The following is a 19,087-nucleotide window of genomic DNA, read 5'->3' on the forward strand; positions in this document are numbered from 1 at the left end:
CATCAAAGCTTGCTGTATGCTCTAGCATAAAAAAAAAACATTCAACATTGCGTTTTTGGGACCATGGCAATATTTAACTCTTTGTGTGCCAGATTTGGGTACACTGCAACCCGACCGTATAGCGCCACCAACGGGGATTCCTGAAAACTACGTTTTTAATGGAAACTGGCAGAGTATCGTCTTGGTCAGATGCCCTGTCAGTATCAAGCAGATCAACTATTGTAATGACTAACTATGGCCTTTAGACGGCAGTGACGACTCTCTTTTGGACAAACTCAGCTTGATCCAATAGTTGTAAAAGAGAGGCGGAGTGAGGAAGTTGAGGAGATTATGGCGGAGGAAGGAAAAACCACACGGTACAAGCAGCTAACGCTGCAGCACTGTTTTAAAAAATATAGCTCTTCCAGTGTTGCCACAAAAGACAACACTGATGAAAATGATTCAGAGTTGAAGCATTGACGTGGCGGCCTCGTCCACGTGAGAAAGCGTCACAAGCTAACGCGTCACAAGCTAATCCCCACGGTGAGCCAACCATTTCGGCACAGTGGCATAAGAAATTTGTTGTGTACATAGTTCAACTGTGCATGTACAATGCATACATCATTTACAGGACAAAAAAATCCAGGCAAGTGCAATCACTATTTGCAGTTCGTCCGGCAGGTAGGGAAATCCTGGGTGATGCAGAAACATGTGAGGGAGGAGGAGGAAGGAGAAGATGTGGGACTCGAAGGGCATGAAGACTTGGAGGAAATCGGAAAGAGCAGCAGGTCACCAATTCATGAACCTGAAAGTCGACTCGATGGCAAATTGGCAAAACATGTGCTGGATTACTTGCCTCCTACCCCCAAAAAAAAGAGACCGGCGAGAAGGTGTAGGGTCTGTTGGCGAAGGGGGCATCGGAAGGAAACCAACTTGTGGTGCAGATCATGTGCTGTCCCCTTGCATGCAGGGGACTGTTTCTTATTATAACATACCCCAAAAATATATGCATAGTTGAAATGCATCCACACACTTGTAAATAGTTGCACACGCACACCCCCCCACACACACACCTGTAAATAGTTTGTTTGTCAAGTTATTTGTTTAAATTGTTACCCCTGTTCACTGTAAATAAATTGTTTATTTGCCATCAAAAAACACTTTCTTTTATTATTGGTGTTAGTGTTTTATCAAATGAAAGCACTCTTCAGGTGTTTGTGGTGTCACAAAAGTAAAACAAAAAAAAAGTGTCAAAACCACTGATGTGCATGAAATACATATTTTCTCAAAAAGCTGTTTTCTCAGACTTTTCGTCCAAAATATGGGATTTCACTCAAATCAACCTCTTTTCTACTGCAGATTACGGAAAAGCGGAATAAGATAGAAACACACTTTTTTTTCTGATGAAAGATGAGATTTCAATCTTTCATTTGGTAGTCTTCGTGTTTGCATAGTCCTAACACATAATTTTCTGTGGGCCTTGAAACATCAGTCAAAATGCTCTAAATCAGCTGGCAGTATGAGGTGATCTTTTCTGAAAATGGCTGGCAGTCAAAGAGTTAAAATATAATGTTTTATATGTTTTTGGGAGCAAATGAGATAATGTGGGTTTTCTGTTCAGCAGTTTTGTGCCGTCGGTGAATGGTAATTTAAGGACGGCCCTTTACATTGGGGAAAAAAATAATAAATAATTAAATTAAAAAAGTTATTTGTTATTGCCTCAAACCCCTCACTGTTGAATAGTGGATCTTTTATACAGGCATTAGAAATCAATTAGAAATCTATTATAATTGTTTTAAATCATGTATTTCTTTGTTAACCAGACTATAATACATTTTGAGAACATAAGACAGAGCTAAAACTATAAATAAGAAAATACTAAAAGAATGGCATGTCCTGTAGTCAACCTTTGCACATGAGAAGGATATGTGATACACCGTTAGCCATTTTTAGAATGTAATAAAATAGGTGATGGGTTTAGGCAGCTACAGTTAGAGCACAAAGATGTGAACTCGGTAGAGCACAAGGGATCCATTGGCTTCTCTGGGACACTGCACATAGACTGCATTCACACCTGACCATTAATTCCCAAGTCCAAGTCAGCAATGAAACCAATGGACCACTGCAGCACCCCTTTTCCAGTGGACATGAGCACTTGAAGTACAACACGAAAGACTTCAGACACCACATTTAATTTCACAGCAAAACAAACTCAAATGTGATTTTTAACCACTTCAAAACATATTGCATAATCGTGTGCAAACCCTTCTGACTTATATTTAAATGTATGCAGTCCTGGACAATTTACATGATAGCTCACAAGTAATGCTCAGAAGATCTTCAGATACCTAATGCGTAAATAAATGTATTTCACAAGTGACTCATCTTCTGCAGCAGCATCAACATAAGCAACCCGATGTTGCTGGCGTACAATATACCAAAGCAATGTGAGTGAGGCAAGGAAGGTGGTCTTAAAAATGAAATCCATGACAACATATGGACCCATTTTGTTGTGTTTCAACACTTACGCATTTACCCCACCAAATCAAATCTGATTTGAAAATGAACCGTCTATGAAATGTATCACACCCCATCTATCGACATATTGTATGTATTGAATCATCTTTTATGAGAAATGCACACCAGGTATAAATCGGTTTGATGTTGCTGATGATTCGTTGTTTCTTTGATTTTAAGTAACTTGAATAGTTTTGTTGTTACGTTTTAATAAATACAACAAAAACTACAGCCATACCAAATCCAATCGAATACTAATACCATTGAATGGAACTGAATGGAATTGTTCCACCGTTCTTTAATTGTATCAAACCAAATGTATCGAGATACATATGGAATCAGTATTGGAGAGATGCATGCCCCTTATAATTACCACTTGTAACTATAGTATAGCTCAGAGGTGTGGACTCGATTCATGTGACTTGGACTCAAGTCAGACTCGAGTCATGAATTTGATGACTTTAGACTCGTCTTGACAAAATGTTAAAATACTTGCAACTTGACTTGGACTTTAGCAACAATGACTTGTGACTTCACTCGGACTTGAGCCCTTTGACTTGAAAACACTTTATTCCACCAAAACAAAAATATTTAAATGTATGTTGACCATTAAGTTTTGCCGTCTCGGTGTGTGTGCGTCACCGCGCGTGTGTGTACGTGTGAGAGCTGGGCTGACACAGCGCCATCATTCAGACATGTCAGCCTGTCAGGCAAGCCGCAAACAGCAAACTTTAAAATAAAGCTGACTATATAATACATTGACACCAATGCAACATCCTTGGCGGATTTTACTTTGAAGTCTGCCTGCATCGTCGCGTGAACGCCAGCTTGACTACTTCCCTTTGACATTTTACCACCATTATCATAATGCCACCCCGAAAGTATATTAAATAGCTAATTTAGGACGCAAAGAAACCACAAGTTAATTACGCTGTCATTGTATGATACAGTATAATTCTTCGGCGTTCGTGGCTAGTAGCTAGCTGTTAGCGTTAGCATTGGGTGCCTGGCTAGTGTCAGTGGCTAGCAACAGTAATTTGACAGCTGTTGCTTGGCTCGCTTGCTTTTCTTGTTTTCAATATTGTGGACCTATGCTACTTTGTAATCCACTCTCCCTGTTTAAACAAAGGTAATGCGCCTTAAATTGCACTTAGATGTATTTTTCATGATTACAAATAAATAAATAGAACTTCACCTTCATTTATAATTATTTTTATAAAACACTAGCTTTAAAAAATAAAACAAAACAAAAAACATTCAAAATGTCCAATATGGCCATTTGGATTTTAGGAACACAACTTTAAGTGCATTACAAGTGCAATATAAAATAAGGCAGGATACCTTGTTATTTTATACATGGACCATGTATGAAATAATTATGTATCTTGCCTTATATTGCACTTAAAGTTGTGTTCCTAAATCCTAACTGCCATATTACACATTTTTAGTTTATATATATATTTTTTTAATTTAATGGGCAAAGGTATTTTATAGAATAAATTAAGACAAAGTTCTATTTACCTGAATTCATTTTGGGGTTTGTTTGTTCCGATCTGTTGCACCACTAGTTGTTTGGGTACAAAAACTATGAGGTGGTCAACAAAAAATTAATTGCAGTATGTCTAAGATTAGATCACTGACGGAGAGGCAACAACTTCAAACTTCGTTCAACATCTGAAGTTGCACAAAGAACGATAAGTGAGCTAATGTCAGTCTTTTATCGGCTAATTATTGTTGCAAGCTGCGTAGTTAATGGGACTGTAAATTCAGTGGTAACACATTGCAAACACGGCAATCTGAGTGAACCACTCTAGGTTCACTCCCTGAGCCCCTGACTCCTACTTTGATGGTCACCATGAAATAATATAATCTACGATGTTGTTAAAATGACTCGAAAGGACTTGAAACTTAAAGTGTAGGACTTGTGAATCGCTTGAGACTTGTCAGTCTTGACTCGGGACTTGACTTTGGGCTTGAGGGCAAAGACTTGAGACTTACGTGTGACTTGCAAAACAATGACTTACTCCCACCTCTGATATAAGTTTATAATGTTACTTTTGTTCACTTATCAAGGATTGGATAAGTGGCAGCAGCTCAAACAGGGAAACTCATATTTCCCTCTCCAGAGCTGTTTCGTCTATAAAACAATAACGTCATGGAGCTAATTGTTCTTAACTCATTTGCTCCCAAAAATTTATAAAAATGTTCTATTTTAAATGTTTTATGTGCCCCAAAGACGTATTTATATGTTTATGGAGGTTTTTATGCTAGAGCATACAGAATACTTTGATGCCAGTAGGTGGCAGCAGAGCAAAAGAGATTAACCAGGGCCGTGTTGAAAAAAAAGAAGCTCTTTTACTCACGTTTTTAATTAGATTTATGAATAATGATGAAATGTAGCTATATTCTAATGCTAATTGCTGCAAAACGGAAACAGAAAGAAATATACTTTTTTCCTGATGAAAGAAGAGACACTAATCTTTCTTTTGGTAGGTTCCATGTTTTTATAGCAATATAACATAATATTGTGTGGGCCTTGCAAAATCAGTCAAAATCCAGGAAACCAGCCGGGAGCGAAGGGGGTTGCTTCAGTGAAAAAGTCTGCGCGTAAATGAGTTAAATGACCTGTAAAAGCATTTATGAGGGGTTCATTTTTGGAAATACATTAAATATTTGGGAAGGAAAAACATACATGCAAAAAGTGATATCAATTAAGTAGGGAATTGCTGAGGTTTGTCTCAATTGTCCGATTTTTTTTTTGCGTGGGGCTAAAACGGTGACGAGCTGATACAAGCAAGGAACAGTATATGTGCCCTCATTTTATCTGTGGTGATTCGTCTCATATGCCATTATCATTGCTAAGAACTTTGTCTATTTCTACCACTACCATGAGCAGTTAGCCATCAAGCTATGATGAACCCGAAAAAATCCATCTTCATAGAAGTGTTTGTTATTTGGGCTACGATGTTTCTGCTGTGTGCATGCATGAGTGGCACACGTAGTGAAATAGCGGTAAAACAGTTGGCGCTACCCCCACATAAACGTGATGTCATGGCTAGCTACACTCAAACGTGGCTAGGAGATTTTTATACTGTTTAGCCACATTTGCTAAAAGGCTTCATGACCCAGCGCCAACCCTGCCGATGGGAGGAGTGTCCGTTTGGAATGTTGTGTTATACGTATACGTCGGATTCTACTTTTAATTCTTGCCCTAATAGCAATAAAAGGACATGAGACTGGAGAGAATGTTTAGAGATGAGATACATGTTTGCTAATCAGGCATGGCTTTGGGACACAGTTGTTCTAATATTCGATAATTGATGTTGGCAATCAGTGAACATCTGACCTCTCATGTTGTGTTCCTGTTATGTTTGTTAACATGCAAATGTTTAGCATGTCGATTACTCGTCTTGGCTCATTTATTCCAGAACATGTCTCTGTTAAGCCAACCGTTTCTTTTATACTTCAACACCTGACTCTTTCTTACTTTCTGAAGCTTTTTCTTGGTTGTTATTTAACACCACCTGACTGCCTGAACCATCTGCACCTTGACAGGTTGAGGCCTCACAGACTGAACAAATTGGCATGAAGACAGCTTGTTGGATCACCCCGCCAATTTCTCAAGTCTAGCCTCTAACCTCCTACCCAATCGAGTCGAGAAGATTTAGCACATGGTGTACATTGTACATCATGTGGTGAAAATATCTGGTCGATAGGGACTCAATGTGAAAACATTAAACACTTAATATTCATTAAATTCTAGACTTCACACTCCATGCAGCACATCATCACTCTAAATAAGCAAGTCGGTGAAAGCACATGCGGTTAATTTATAGGTAAGACAATGAGTGGAAAGACGTGACAAAAATGACAAAAGACCTGACTTCACTTCAGCAGACAAATGCCTCTGTTATGCATACAACTGTAATCGATTTTGAAACCTGACACTATTTCATATTTCAGTGTTATTGATCATTAAAAATAGTTTTAAAGCAAAGTAACATTGTAATTTATGTCCATTGTGACATAGTCCCGCTCAGGGGTGTGCAGTGACCTTTAGAGGGGCAGGTGCTCAAAGCAAAAAAAGGGGGCACATGATAACGTGCCTGCATTATCCACTAGGGGTGTTTTAAAAAATCGATTTGGCAATATATCGCGATAATACAGTGCACAATTCTCATATTGATCCAATATGCGGCCGAATAGATTTTTAAACATCACTTTTTGATGGAAATATTCATGAAAATATCTTACTTCGGATTAGGGTTCACACTTTAAGCATGGAAGAATGTTATATTAATAGAACATTAAGCCTTAATATTTTATTTCAGTGCTGTTCAAACATGAAACAGACTGCAACCTGTTTGTTAAATACAGTGGCTTACAAGCCTGAAGTTTCAGATAAATACATTTTCATACAAATCTTACAATGTACATGTACAAGTTTACTGATGAGTATTTTCTAAATTTGAGTAAAAGAAAAAAATAGCAATAATTAATTTATATATTCGTATCGGGATTAATGGGTATTGAATCGAATCGTGATACGGATCGAATTGACAGGCACTACGCAATTCATACCCCTACTATCTACTACCACTTGGGGGTTCGAACCCATGCCACCACCACCACATGTGTGGAGGGTTGGGGAGGTGCTTAAAGTAGATGAATAGCTCAGGAAATTATTAGAGGGTGTCTATGTAGATATGTGTGTTCGTACGTGTGTGTGTGTGTGTGTTTGTGGTTGGGGTATCAATTGTAAAAAAAAAAAAGAAGAAATAATGGCCAAACAATAAATCACACATAATGAAACTGCTATTTGTCTGCAATGCCAATGGTAATCACCATAAAAACATTTTGACATTTGTGTATGAAGAATCATTTATGAACAACAAATTTACATGAATAAAAACGATTATGTAAAACGTACATGAAATTTACGTTTTAAATAACACAATTAGGATTTGCCTATAGTGCAAGTAGCATAAACATGTCTTACTTTACATTTAGCTTGATTCAGGTAAGAGCAAATGCATTTTATTATTTTTCTGCAGGTGTAGATGTTAATATTTCATTATTGGGACTGTACCCAACAATTACTGTAAATGCCACATCTCAGCAAGCTACATTGTTTATTTTTGATAAAACGCTGTGATTGTTGTTGTTTTTTCTTCTTATTTTTTGGGTTCTTCACTGTCCCCCTAATTTCTGAACACACTGCTACCTGTTTCTTATACCATACTCTGACCGCAAACCCCCCAAAAGTTAAAATAAAAATAAAGATCATGTAGCAATTTTCACATATATCTTGAACTATATTCCAATTTCAACTATCATTGAGTACATGCTACAAGTTGGGAGTCTTCAGGAAGAGTTTATTAAAATTCTGAGCGAGAGTTACAAATTACGACATATTCTGTGTACCTTAAACGCATCAGTAGTTGGAGCAGATGCTCCATGCCCCGTCCCAATGGAAGAGGAACGTTAGTTTTACCAGAGATTTTTGCCGCGGCGAAAGTGGACGGGAAGGATCGTGGTCTTTATGAAACTAAGAGGGACATCTTCCCCGCGTCCTCAGAACCAACTGCGCCCAAATGTCAGACTTCATCGTAGTTGCGAGGCTGATTACAACTTGTGTCACTACATTTCAATTGAAGCTACGCTAGCACGCAGCATGCTCTGTGATCATGTCGACAAGATCTATCAAATAAAGGCATTCGTTTTGCTTGAGTTTTCTGCATTCTATGACCTTGGCTTTTGTTTACTGTGAGTGAGACTACGTAAATACAAACAGAGAGACCAACTTACCGACCGCAGGTGTAGTGGCGAGCAACCTGGTAAAATGGGGCGCGTCTCGTAGTATGACGTCATCCAAGGATAACATAATAATAATTTATGTAAATTATGTTTCTGAGTTTTTGTTTTGAAAGGCAACAAAACTACGTTCACAAACTATTTAAAAAATATTAAATAAATAAATGGACAAAGTGGCACTTTGGGCATCAGTGCCAAAAGGGCATGTGCCCCGGCAACCATTTCTTTAAACGTACAATGCTGTACACAGTAAATTCTGTAGAATACATTTGACTCTATTTCTATGACTCTACCAAATAGACACAGTTTTAGAGTAGGGTAATATTTACACTTGAAAGAGAGTAAAACGAAGAATTGAAAAAAATAAAAGTCACTCAAGGGTTGAGAAACAAACTCACCACCTTCGGTTTAGGAGAGTGCCACACTACCACCTGAGCTATGCCCCTCCTACTGGTTGCTTATCTCCAAGAGGAGACCAAAAACTCCAAAATACCAAAATATGTTTTTGGTCTCTTGGAGTTAGGAAGATTCCAGTTGAAACGAGCGATATACTAACACTCAGCAGGAGAAGATCAGCTGCCTCCTAAGCTGAAGGTTGTGAGTTTGTTCGTCAACCCTTGAGTAACTTTTATTTTATTTTTTCTTCAATTCTTCATTTTACTCTCTTCCAAGCGGAAATATTACTCTAAAACTGAAACAATTTGGTCCCACTCTAAATAGAGTCAAATTTACTCTACAGTGTGTGCAAACAAACTTAACATGTCATGGTGAAGTTTCAACAAAGTCTGTTATGTTAAACGGCCTATTTTATTATTCTTATTCATTTTATTATTATTTTTATTATTATTATTATTATTTTTTAATTATTATTATTATTATTATTATTTAATTATTATTTTTATTTTATTTTACCAGTGCACAAGATGTGGGGTCTGTTTGCAATTGTTTCCCAAAGTAAAACAGTCATAATCTTCGCCAGGCTATTCTAGCTTTTTTCACAATATATGCAATGCTTAGCAAAGTTGCACTACAGTATGTGTGAACGCAACTGACTTGGACAAAGGGCGTTGCATGATATCTTCTGCACGGACATGCCCTCGCAGAAAGCTCCACCGTTGAGCGGCGCTGGGTTCGTACAGGTCCGTGATCTCTTCTGCACACCTCGCCCACATGGCACGTTACAAGATGACCACTCTGTCCAAAGGGACCAGCCGCCATTAACTGGAGAAAGTTCAACAAAAAGGACAGCGGCAACACAACAACCACTATTACTTATGCAAACCTCCAGCATTGCAAACACTAGAAAAATAAACAGAGGCTATTACTGGCAATGCAAGCTCGAGAAGGCAGCTGTGGGGAAAATTTGGCCAAAACACAGTGAGCACACTATATTCCTTGTGGTGGATGTTGGGCTCCTTCTTTCCTAATTGCCCATTCAATTCCTAGCTGTGGGATTAAGATAAAGGCGGAGAACTGCAGAAAACAGCCATTACATGGAATTGCTATTTCTAAAGGCAACCTTGATTCATGGTGGGCGACAGGTCAGAGCCGACCACTTAGTGCTGGGACTAAAGAAGTTACACTGTGGTCCTAAAGCGTGTGGAAGCCAAATGTTATTAAAAATAGTGAGCAAACATTTGCTACAAGGGCCTCAAGCAAATGAATACTTCATATAACACTACATGAGATTAAGACACAAGATTTTTTTTTCATAGAGTACACATTGTACTGAAAGGTGAAGTATCCATCCATCCATTTTCTTAACCGCTTCTCCTCACAAGGGTCGCGGGGGGCGCTGGAACCTATCCCAGCGGGCAGTAGGCGGGGTAGACCCTGAACTGGTTGCCAGCCAATCGCAGGGCACACAAAGACGAACAACCATCCACACTCACAATCACACCTATGGACAATTTGGAGTGTCCAATTAACCTGCCATGCATGTCTTTGGAATGTGGGAGGGAACCGGAGTACTCGGAGGAAACCCACGCAAGCACGGGGAGAACATGCAAACTCCACTCAGGAAGGCTGAAGCCCGGACTCGATCTCACGTCCGCTGCACTGGGAGGCGGACGTGCTAACCAGTCATTCACCGTGCCGCAAAGGTGAAGTAAAAAATTTTTTTGAACAATACATTAATTCATTTAAAGAAGTAAGCTGTGAGTTGCATAAGGGTAAATAATTCTAATCAAATGTGAAGTAACTGGCAAATGAATTGCTTGGGTAAAACATACCAAAAACTGTCACAGTGGCAGTAGCACTGCGTCTCTTGGCCACAATGTTGCTCGCCATGCAGGTGTAGTTTCCCGAGTCAGAGAGACGAGCCTCATTGATAATGAGGTTGTGGTCTGCCCTGGTGTCGATGTTGTCGTCAGTTTGGGAATTGACCAGCTCTTCATTCTTCAGCCATTCCACCTGAAGAGGTGATGCAGACGTGAATATTAACAGCAGCAGCTGTAAATGCAATAGACAGACTTACTTGATGTTTTGCAGAAGTAAACAGAAAACAGTTTAGGAATTTTAGACTGAAAGAGTAGAAAAGCGGGCCAACTGACTTTTCAGATCACTTCCATTTTGATATAGTAAAACCTTTAAATATTAGGATAAATGCAGCTTGTAAAAACAAATGAATAACTTTCAGAACATCATTTCAAGGGCTGGGAAATGGGTCAGAATCACATTTTTTTTTTTTATCATTGTTTGAGTCACCATGACACGGATAGATGCACACGATCTAAGACATAATTGACAAGTCAAGTTTATTTCTACAGCCCTTAATCACAAAAGAGTCTCAAAAGTCTTAATCCATAGTTGACAAATATTAACGACATCCCCTGATCTTAACCCCACAAGGGGACAAGGAAAAATTTAATAAATAAATATATGAATAAATAAATAAAAATAAAATGGATGGATGGATGGATCAAATTAAATGTGGGAATCCCCCTTCCAGGATGGCCAGGCTGCAATGGATGCCAAGTGAGCAATAATTGATACAATATGTGGTGCTAAACAATTTTAACTAAATAGTCCAAGAGTATGATTAAGCTAGCACGTCCGCCTAACAGTTCTGAGGTGCAGGTCTTCCTGTGTGGAGTTTGCATGTTCTCCCATTGCCTGCGTGGGTTTACTCCAAGTACTCTGATTTCCTCCCACATTCCAAAAACATGCATGGTAGGCCGATAGACCACTCAAAATTGTCTGTAGGTGTGTTTGTGGGTGCTATAGGGGCTTTCACAGGAACCAATTATGGAACTTCCTATGTACCCTGGGAGTTTGTCCAAAGTTTACGTTCACACACAAAACTGGTTCTGTGTCTTGGAGGAGCGGCGGGCGGAACGGTACTACCTAAGCCTGAGGAGGGTATTTTTGTATCTACCCTGAACAGCACAGGGGGGCGTGCTCTGCAGACAAGATGATAGTCTCATGATTGGTTGGTTGAACGAGAAGGCGTGTTGTTTTGGGTAGGTGGTTTTTCACGCGGTACAGCCGCCATTTCTGTACGATACTCGGCTATGTGTGTACTGTTTTTTTCCCATGGCTTTTGTTAAAACATTTCAGCAATGGAAGCAGTAAAAAAATAAAATAAAAAAAAGATAGGTGGATGGATGAGGAAGTGCAGGCTCTCCTGAGCATTTACGGAGACGAGGAGACCAAACGCAACTTTGAAACAGCCACAAGAAACGATAAAGTATACCAATTAATAACCACAAAGCTAGCCGAGCTAAATATTACTCACACACAAAAACAAGTGAGGGAAAAACTGAAGAAGCTCAAACAAGACTACAAACAACTTAAGGACCACAATAGTCACAGTGGAAATGACTGGAAAATTAGTAACTGGTATGAAAGACTCAATGCCATTCTCGGCCACCGGATGGGGTGTACCAGTGGTGGGACAAAAGATTCTGCAATCTCCATGCTGGAAACGATGTGCGAGCAGTCGATGGCAGTGTGCGAGAATTTATCGCCAACATATATGTGCCCTGCGATTGGCTGACGACTAGTTCAGGGTGTACCCCGCCTCCCACCCATTGACAGCTGGGTAGGCTCCAGCATGCCTGCGACCCTCATGAGGATAAGTGGTTAGGAAAATGGATGGATGGAGAGTGCGAGAGTGCATTTAATGAGTTGATGCACTGCAAGGAGACACTGTCAGTGTGAGAGAAGCCACACGAACCAAGCTCTGCCTTGTCAAGAATGTTGCAGCTGCACAGTCCCGCACCTGAACCCAATGAGGCAATCAGGGCTCCTCCCCTGCCACGAACATCGTGGGCCGTAACACCTGAAAATACCTGACCAAAAATGGAAAAACTGACTACTTCGCCGTTACTGTGAATGCACTTTAGCTCATCTTGATTGGTAAATGTTGGTGGGCGCTGTTCGTCGCATTTAGTGGGTGGGGAGGGGCGTGCGGGGGTAAGGTCAATTGTTCAGTCTTTGCCCTAGTTAGCCTTGTGTGTTTTGTTTGTTACTTTGTATCTGCTTTTGGGTCTTTTGTTAGTAATCCAAGTTCCTTGTTTGCCTTTTGGTTTTTATTTTAGAAATAAATCCACCTTTTTTGACATCCTGCAAACCTGCCTCACCTCACCATTTCCTGCATTTGGGTCCTCAACCTCCCAGCACATGACAGGCTCAGGATCGAACACACAACCTTTGTGTTGACAGCCAATCTTCCACCTCAACCTGTGTAGGTGGGAGTGGAGTATGCCTTTATCAGATGCAACAGTTTGGGACGAATGCCAACTGCTTCCAAGATCTTCCAGGTGAGGAAGTCTACCGAGTCGAAGGCCACCTTGAATTTTAATTTATTTTTATTTTTTCACACTTAAGTTAACGAAGCATAACACCGTTGACCTCTCGTATTGTTTTGGCTTTGGGCACAGATTGAAGATCTGTAAAACAGAGTGCGCAGAAAGTCTTTACATTCCCCCACTCCAACGCCCATGCTGATGCCACTGAAGCTGTCACAAGTGGGGTGGGGTTTCCATCCAATTGTTTCAAATTTTTTAAGCAAATTTACTGAAAATGCACAAAAAGGACATGTGACTTGTGCCCATTTCCATCTGTTCTTCTTTTGCGAATATTGAGAGGGGACTCCGCCAATGTAGGTGGCGGTATACACCATAGAGATGTGATCCACCAGTAATTTAAAAGAAGAAGAACAACAACAACAGGAAGTGACTGTGCCGTGCAATGTCGTCGTATGAGTTTGCTTTAGTAATTCTTGATAAACCTTAGCGTTTCTTTGCTGTTTTCCATCTAAAATTGCATTAATATTCACTTATTTGATTAATTCCAAAAATATTTCTGTTTCGTCGTCCCCCAAACATACCTTACTTTATCGTCCGCCATTGCATGGTGACTACAAATGTACGTGTGACGTAATATCCGGTCAAAATGTGTGATGTTTCTATGGCCAAAATTTGCATTTTCCTTTTTTCAATACGCTTCAAAATCCACCCCCTCCAAGCGTAAAAACTTTTTAGCAAAATTAGGGGCCCTTTTTCAAATTTCTAGCGTTTCCATTTAGTTTTATTTTCGCATTTCTTGAAAATAAAAAATAAAAATGGGTGGATGGAAACCCAACTACAAACTCTGCACTGTGCAATATTGAAGTAGGATCATGAGGAAAGAGTGAATAGCACGATTGCTTCCCCTTTGATTGGGTGAAAAGTCCTTAAATGGGAACATCTTCTTCTTAGAAGATGTGAGATAATACTTGAAACATGTTATCCATAAAAACGCAACATTACAAATATAACTACTAGTCAATTGTACTTGAACCTGAGGAAGCACTGTAACCAATTACCAGAAAAAAACGAAGGTAACTAATTAAGAATAGCAAATTTAGTGATGCTTTGCTGCTTCTGCCCTGTGAAAATAGCTGCATCGTTGTATTTGCAAATTGCATTCATAGTGTGTCAGAACAGCCAAAGTACACAGGCACCCTTCAAAATATGTATGGGTGTAAATAGTAAGTGCCTGTGGGCATGCAAACCTTGAGTAAATAGAAATGACACATATGGCGAAGGGATGATGGATTGCAGTATGTATGGACATGAATAAAATGATAATAAACATAACAATGGTATAATTTGTTGTTTTTTCCACGTGTACTGTATTTCAGTCAGTTGTCTTTCTATAAACACCTGCTGTGAGCCTTGCTTTTTCTTCAAGATATGGAAATGCAGGTACTACATATATCTGTCTTAGAACTCTTTCTGCAAAAAATACTGTTTTCTTGACAATTAAGAAAGCCTTTCCCCCCACAGTGTTTATTGGCAGCAAATCCTTTGGCCTTGCTAGTAGATGAGAAAATGAAGATAAAATGCATGCTGTGACAGTGCCTAATTACTTTGTGATTAAAGTCATCAGTCACTGAATAGATGTTGTCAAAAGTGGCATCCCACAGTCATGTCCATTTCTATTGTATGTATTTGTATTTCAGTTTTCTTGTGATTTCAAAGAAGCAATTACCAAGTCAAGTCACACTAGTGATTCCTTGCTGTGTTTTAGTCCACTTTATTTGTTTATCAGCGGTTGGTTTAAGATGCAAGAGAGAGAGAGAGAGAGAGAGAGAGAGAGAGAGAGAGAGAGAGAGAGAGAGAGAGAGAGAGAGAGAGAGAGAGAGAGAGAGAGAGAGAGAAAGAGAGAGAGAGAAGGGGGAGAGGGGAATGTAGAGTGAGCAAGATTGAGAGAGAGGGAGAGAGAGCAAGATTGAGAGGGAGGGAGAGAGGTAGGGAGAGAGAGGGATGGAGGGAGAGAGAGGAGGGAGGGAAAGAGAGCAAAATGGAGAGAGAGATGGATGGAGGAAGGGAGAGAGGGAGGGAGAAAGAGAAAGTGAGAGAGAGAGGGAGGGAGAGAGAGGAGGGAGGGAGGGAAAGAGAGCAAAATGGAGAGAGAGATTGAGGGAGGGAGGGAGGTAGACAGGGGGGAAGGGAGAGAGGGAGGGAGAAAGAGAAAGTGAGATAGAGGGAGGGAGAGAGAGAGAGACAGGGAGGGAGGTAGAGACGGAGAGAGGGATGAAGGGAGAGAGAGGGGGAGGGAACAAGAGAGAGAGAGAGAGAGAGAGAGAGAGAGAGAGGCACACACAGAGAGACAGAGACAGACAGACAGACAGACAGAGAGAGGAGGGGCAGGGGGTTGGAGAGGGAGAAAGATTGAGAGAGAGGGAGAGACAAATGGAGGAAGGCAGGGAGAGAAATGGTGGGAGAGAGAGGGATGGAGGGAGAGAGAGGGATGGAGGGAGAGAGAGGAGGAATAGAGAGAGAGAGAGATGGAGAGAGAGAGATGGAGGGAGGGAGGGAGGCAGAAAGGGAGGGGGAGAGTTAGGGAGGGAGAGAGAGAGAGGGGGGAGGGAGAGAGGGAGGGACAGAGCGAGAGAGGGAGGGAACAAGAGAGAGAGAGAGACACACAGAGAGGGAGAGACAAATGGAGGAAGGCAGGGAGAGAAATGGAGGGAGAGAGAGGGATGGAGGGAGAGAGAGGATGAATAGAGAGAGAGCGAGATGGAGAAAGAGAGAGTGAGCAAGACAGAAAGAGAGAGAGAGAGAGAGAGAGAGAGAGAGAGAGAGAGAGAGAGAGAGAGAGAGAGAGAGAGAGAGAGAGAGAGAGAGAGAGAGAGAGATACCTAATTGGCACATTTGTTTGAGTTTGGACATGGCCTTCAGTGTCAACCTTGACAATGGCGTTTCAAGGAGGCCGGTCCAACATCAAGGCATCCACCCTGTGATTTCATTACCCGGACTGCCCCTGGAGGTGACCTCCCTCAGGCCTTCTCAGTGGACCAATCCCCCCACCTCCTTAAAACGGTGTGCATTTACACACAAAGATGACATTTGCGGATGATTATAAGCTCTGAAATGTGTTGACTGAAAGAGGACAGAAAATTCAGTCTCATGAGTGACACCGTAGTCATCGTTGAAATTTATGAGGGTGATGATCAAGACCTTGTCAGCTGACATTTTTCCCCCGTGTGTGTTTTGTTTCTCTAAACCAAGTAGCCAATTGATGTCAAGGGGACTCAGCTCAAACATGGAACTTCAGCTTCTGCTAAAATTTGAAAAATCTCTGAGTCATGCTGAATCAAGGCAGGGTTACAATTTAGCATGATTGCTTCCCCTTTGGCACAAACTCTCAGTCCCCTGTAGTTAATGTTAATTGCTGACAACATTTCATGGATTACACATCTTTATCTGACATTCTCTGAGGGCTAGGGAATTCCGATGATACCTTCAGGGAAGTAAACCTGAGTGAATCCACGAGATGGATTCTCCCTGAAAACAATTAACCAGTTCACAAAAACAAATTCCTACAGATGCTTTCAACTGTGGCTGAGTGTGCTCATTTAAACACCGAACCAAATAGCAGCAGATAGAGTAGCAGAAGCTATCTGTTCCTCAGTGGTGCTATCCCTCTCTGGAGGTTAATCAAAAAAGATATGGAGGAAAACACAAAGTCGGCTTGATCCCTTGTTGGTTTGCAAATGTCAGTTCTCCTCCCCTCTGAGGCATTACCTACTACATTGCTCTTCCAATGTGTTTTACCAGAGCTAAGTAAAAACAATAATGGACTGGGAGGGTTTAGTGTGATCACTTGGTTTAATCATGACACTCATCTTCTCCTTGTTAGAAAACATTATCTGACCAGTGAAAAAACAGCAGCATTAGAAAAGAGAGAACATTGCCTCCAAGCTAGGTATTTTCATGGTAAATTTGGGTTCGTTAATTGATGGAATGTTTGGACGGATCAAAACAATGTCTTGGTAAAGCTGAACAAACAACAGCTTTATCATAGAGCATGGTCATTTATTAGATTTTTCTTGGTGCCCGGGCTTAGATAGTCTACTCGAGCAACTACTGAGGATACATCTTAGATTAAAGACTTTTGCTGAAAAAGTGAGCTCCCATTTGGCTGTTCATTTCACACTTATTTTCAGAGATACACCTCAAAAGAATCTCATTATATAGGGTCCTAATGTACTCCTTTGTCCAAAAGTTAAGAGATCTGCTTCGTGTTCACATCTCTACACTTCTTGCGGGTGGTGGAGAACAGTGAAAGGTTTTGGATCAACAACACTAAAATGAAATAATAACTAAGCCACCACTCCAACATTGAACAGACAAATTGCAGTCTCCTTTATTGGATGGATAACACCAATATGCAATTGCCGGGAAACCGGACTCATCACTCTACCAGCAATCACGTTTGGTTACATCAACCGCATTTCTGAGGCGGGTCAAGCCTGAGCAAACAGACAGTGGAATGAACCATTCAGCGAACTGCAGACATGTCATCACAAAAACAACATGGAAGTCATGGGAAGGCAGATGAACACTTCCTTTGAAATAAATGCTTCCATTGCCGTCAGGTGCTGGGGTTTCAATGACTCTACATGTTTCTGGTCATTTAAAACTGAGTTTAATGATCAATGAAACAAAACTACTGTCTCTCCCGCGCACCATTTTGAATGTTCTGAGGATGGACTTCCCATCATTGTTGTTAACTTTTCTTTCAATGAATTGCTTGAGATGAGATCACCAGTCCATCCTTCTACTTAAAGGTGCATTGTGCTGTTTAAAAAGGTAATGTTAAAGCTTTTTCTACATCATGCATGCTCAAACAATGCCCGGATGAGTACGAAGAGCCCTGACTGTTTTACTCTGACTGCACCTATCTTTTTTTAACTTCCCTTTACACTCCACAGTTTCGTTGGGAAGGGGAAGAGCGGAGTTTTTCATACCTCATTTAAAGTCATGTCTTTGTTTGTCAGCTGTGGCTGTCGCTTTAAGAGCGTGCACGTAATTGCGCGCGCACCATGAACGAGCCTGACACAGATGTTGCAGTTACGCCTTTGGGCCAGAGGTGGCAGCTGCGAGTAAAACAAAAGTGCCAAACTGCACAAAGGTCCTTTAAATGCCCTATTTTCATGATATGATATCACTGTAGCGTCAACTTTTTACATTTTCCATAGATTTCACCTGAAAGCCAAATATCCCAAACTTTTTGTTAGTATTATTTTGTAAATGAAACAATAAAAAATATTTTTACACGTTTTATTTGTCTTGTCCAACTGTTGTATAGCAGTCACCCTGTAACAGCAATCTAACCTGACACTACCACACTCATCACCCTCTCAATATTTTATGGAACCAGTTGTGCTGAAATCGACTGAGATGAGGATATTGAACTCCACATTATTCACTCCTATCTCTTGTGTCTGGACTCATTTGTATTGGAAACGGACTACATAAGAGGTTGTGATTTTGGTCTACACTACTCGTGTCTATTTTTATCTGCTCATTGGATTCTGTAGCACTGAGAGGACATCAGCACCATCCTTCCTTTCCATGTTGAATCATTTATACAGTGAGGGTCCAGGACTAATCTCCACCTAAAAACTGTGACCTGCACACATATTTTAGATAGACAGTCTTATAGTCACTGGACCAGGTATAGAATAGACATTTGACATTTCAATTGGCAAGGACCTGGTGACCTTTTTTCTCAAAGACATTTTAAATGTGCTATTTAAAATGTCAGACTGGAAGGCTGATCCCACTGTAAGATTCATATGTTATTTTCTCAGTAGGAGGAACGTTTGAATTTACCATAGGTGGTGATTTAAATGCTAAAATACATCATCAACACTCACACAAGTCACAGTAAATTAATTGGTAGGTATAGCAATTTAAATCGGAAGTCTTAGTCAATGTAAAATTGGTCTGTAGTATCTGATTAATGATCAATCTACTGAATGTGGTAGAAGTCATTTTTG

At 40.4% G+C, this 19,087-nt stretch overlaps 1 protein-coding gene across 4 annotated transcripts in view; it reads right to left on the reverse strand.

Annotated features, from left to right (window-relative positions):
• Nucleotides 1-19,087, reverse strand: part of unc5db (unc-5 netrin receptor Db) — a 302,793-nt gene that overhangs the window by 97,338 nt on the left and 186,368 nt on the right. For all 4 annotated transcript variants that reach the window (XM_086076348.1, XM_086076346.1, XM_086076347.1 and 1 more), the window contains exons 5-6: nt 10,542-10,722; nt 9,364-9,531 (exon numbers count right to left, since the gene is read on the reverse strand). In XM_086076348.1, the coding sequence (XP_085932474.1) occupies nt 9,364-9,531; nt 10,542-10,722 (349 nt within the window). The remainder of the gene's footprint in view (nt 1-9,363; nt 9,532-10,541; nt 10,723-19,087) is intronic.

This window comes from Leptonotus elevatus, chromosome 5, assembly GCF_054856555.1.
Source record: "Leptonotus elevatus isolate MCC_2025b chromosome 5, RoL_Lele_1.0, whole genome shotgun sequence".
NCBI classification, from domain to species: Eukaryota; Metazoa; Chordata; class Actinopteri; order Syngnathiformes; family Syngnathidae; genus Leptonotus; species Leptonotus elevatus.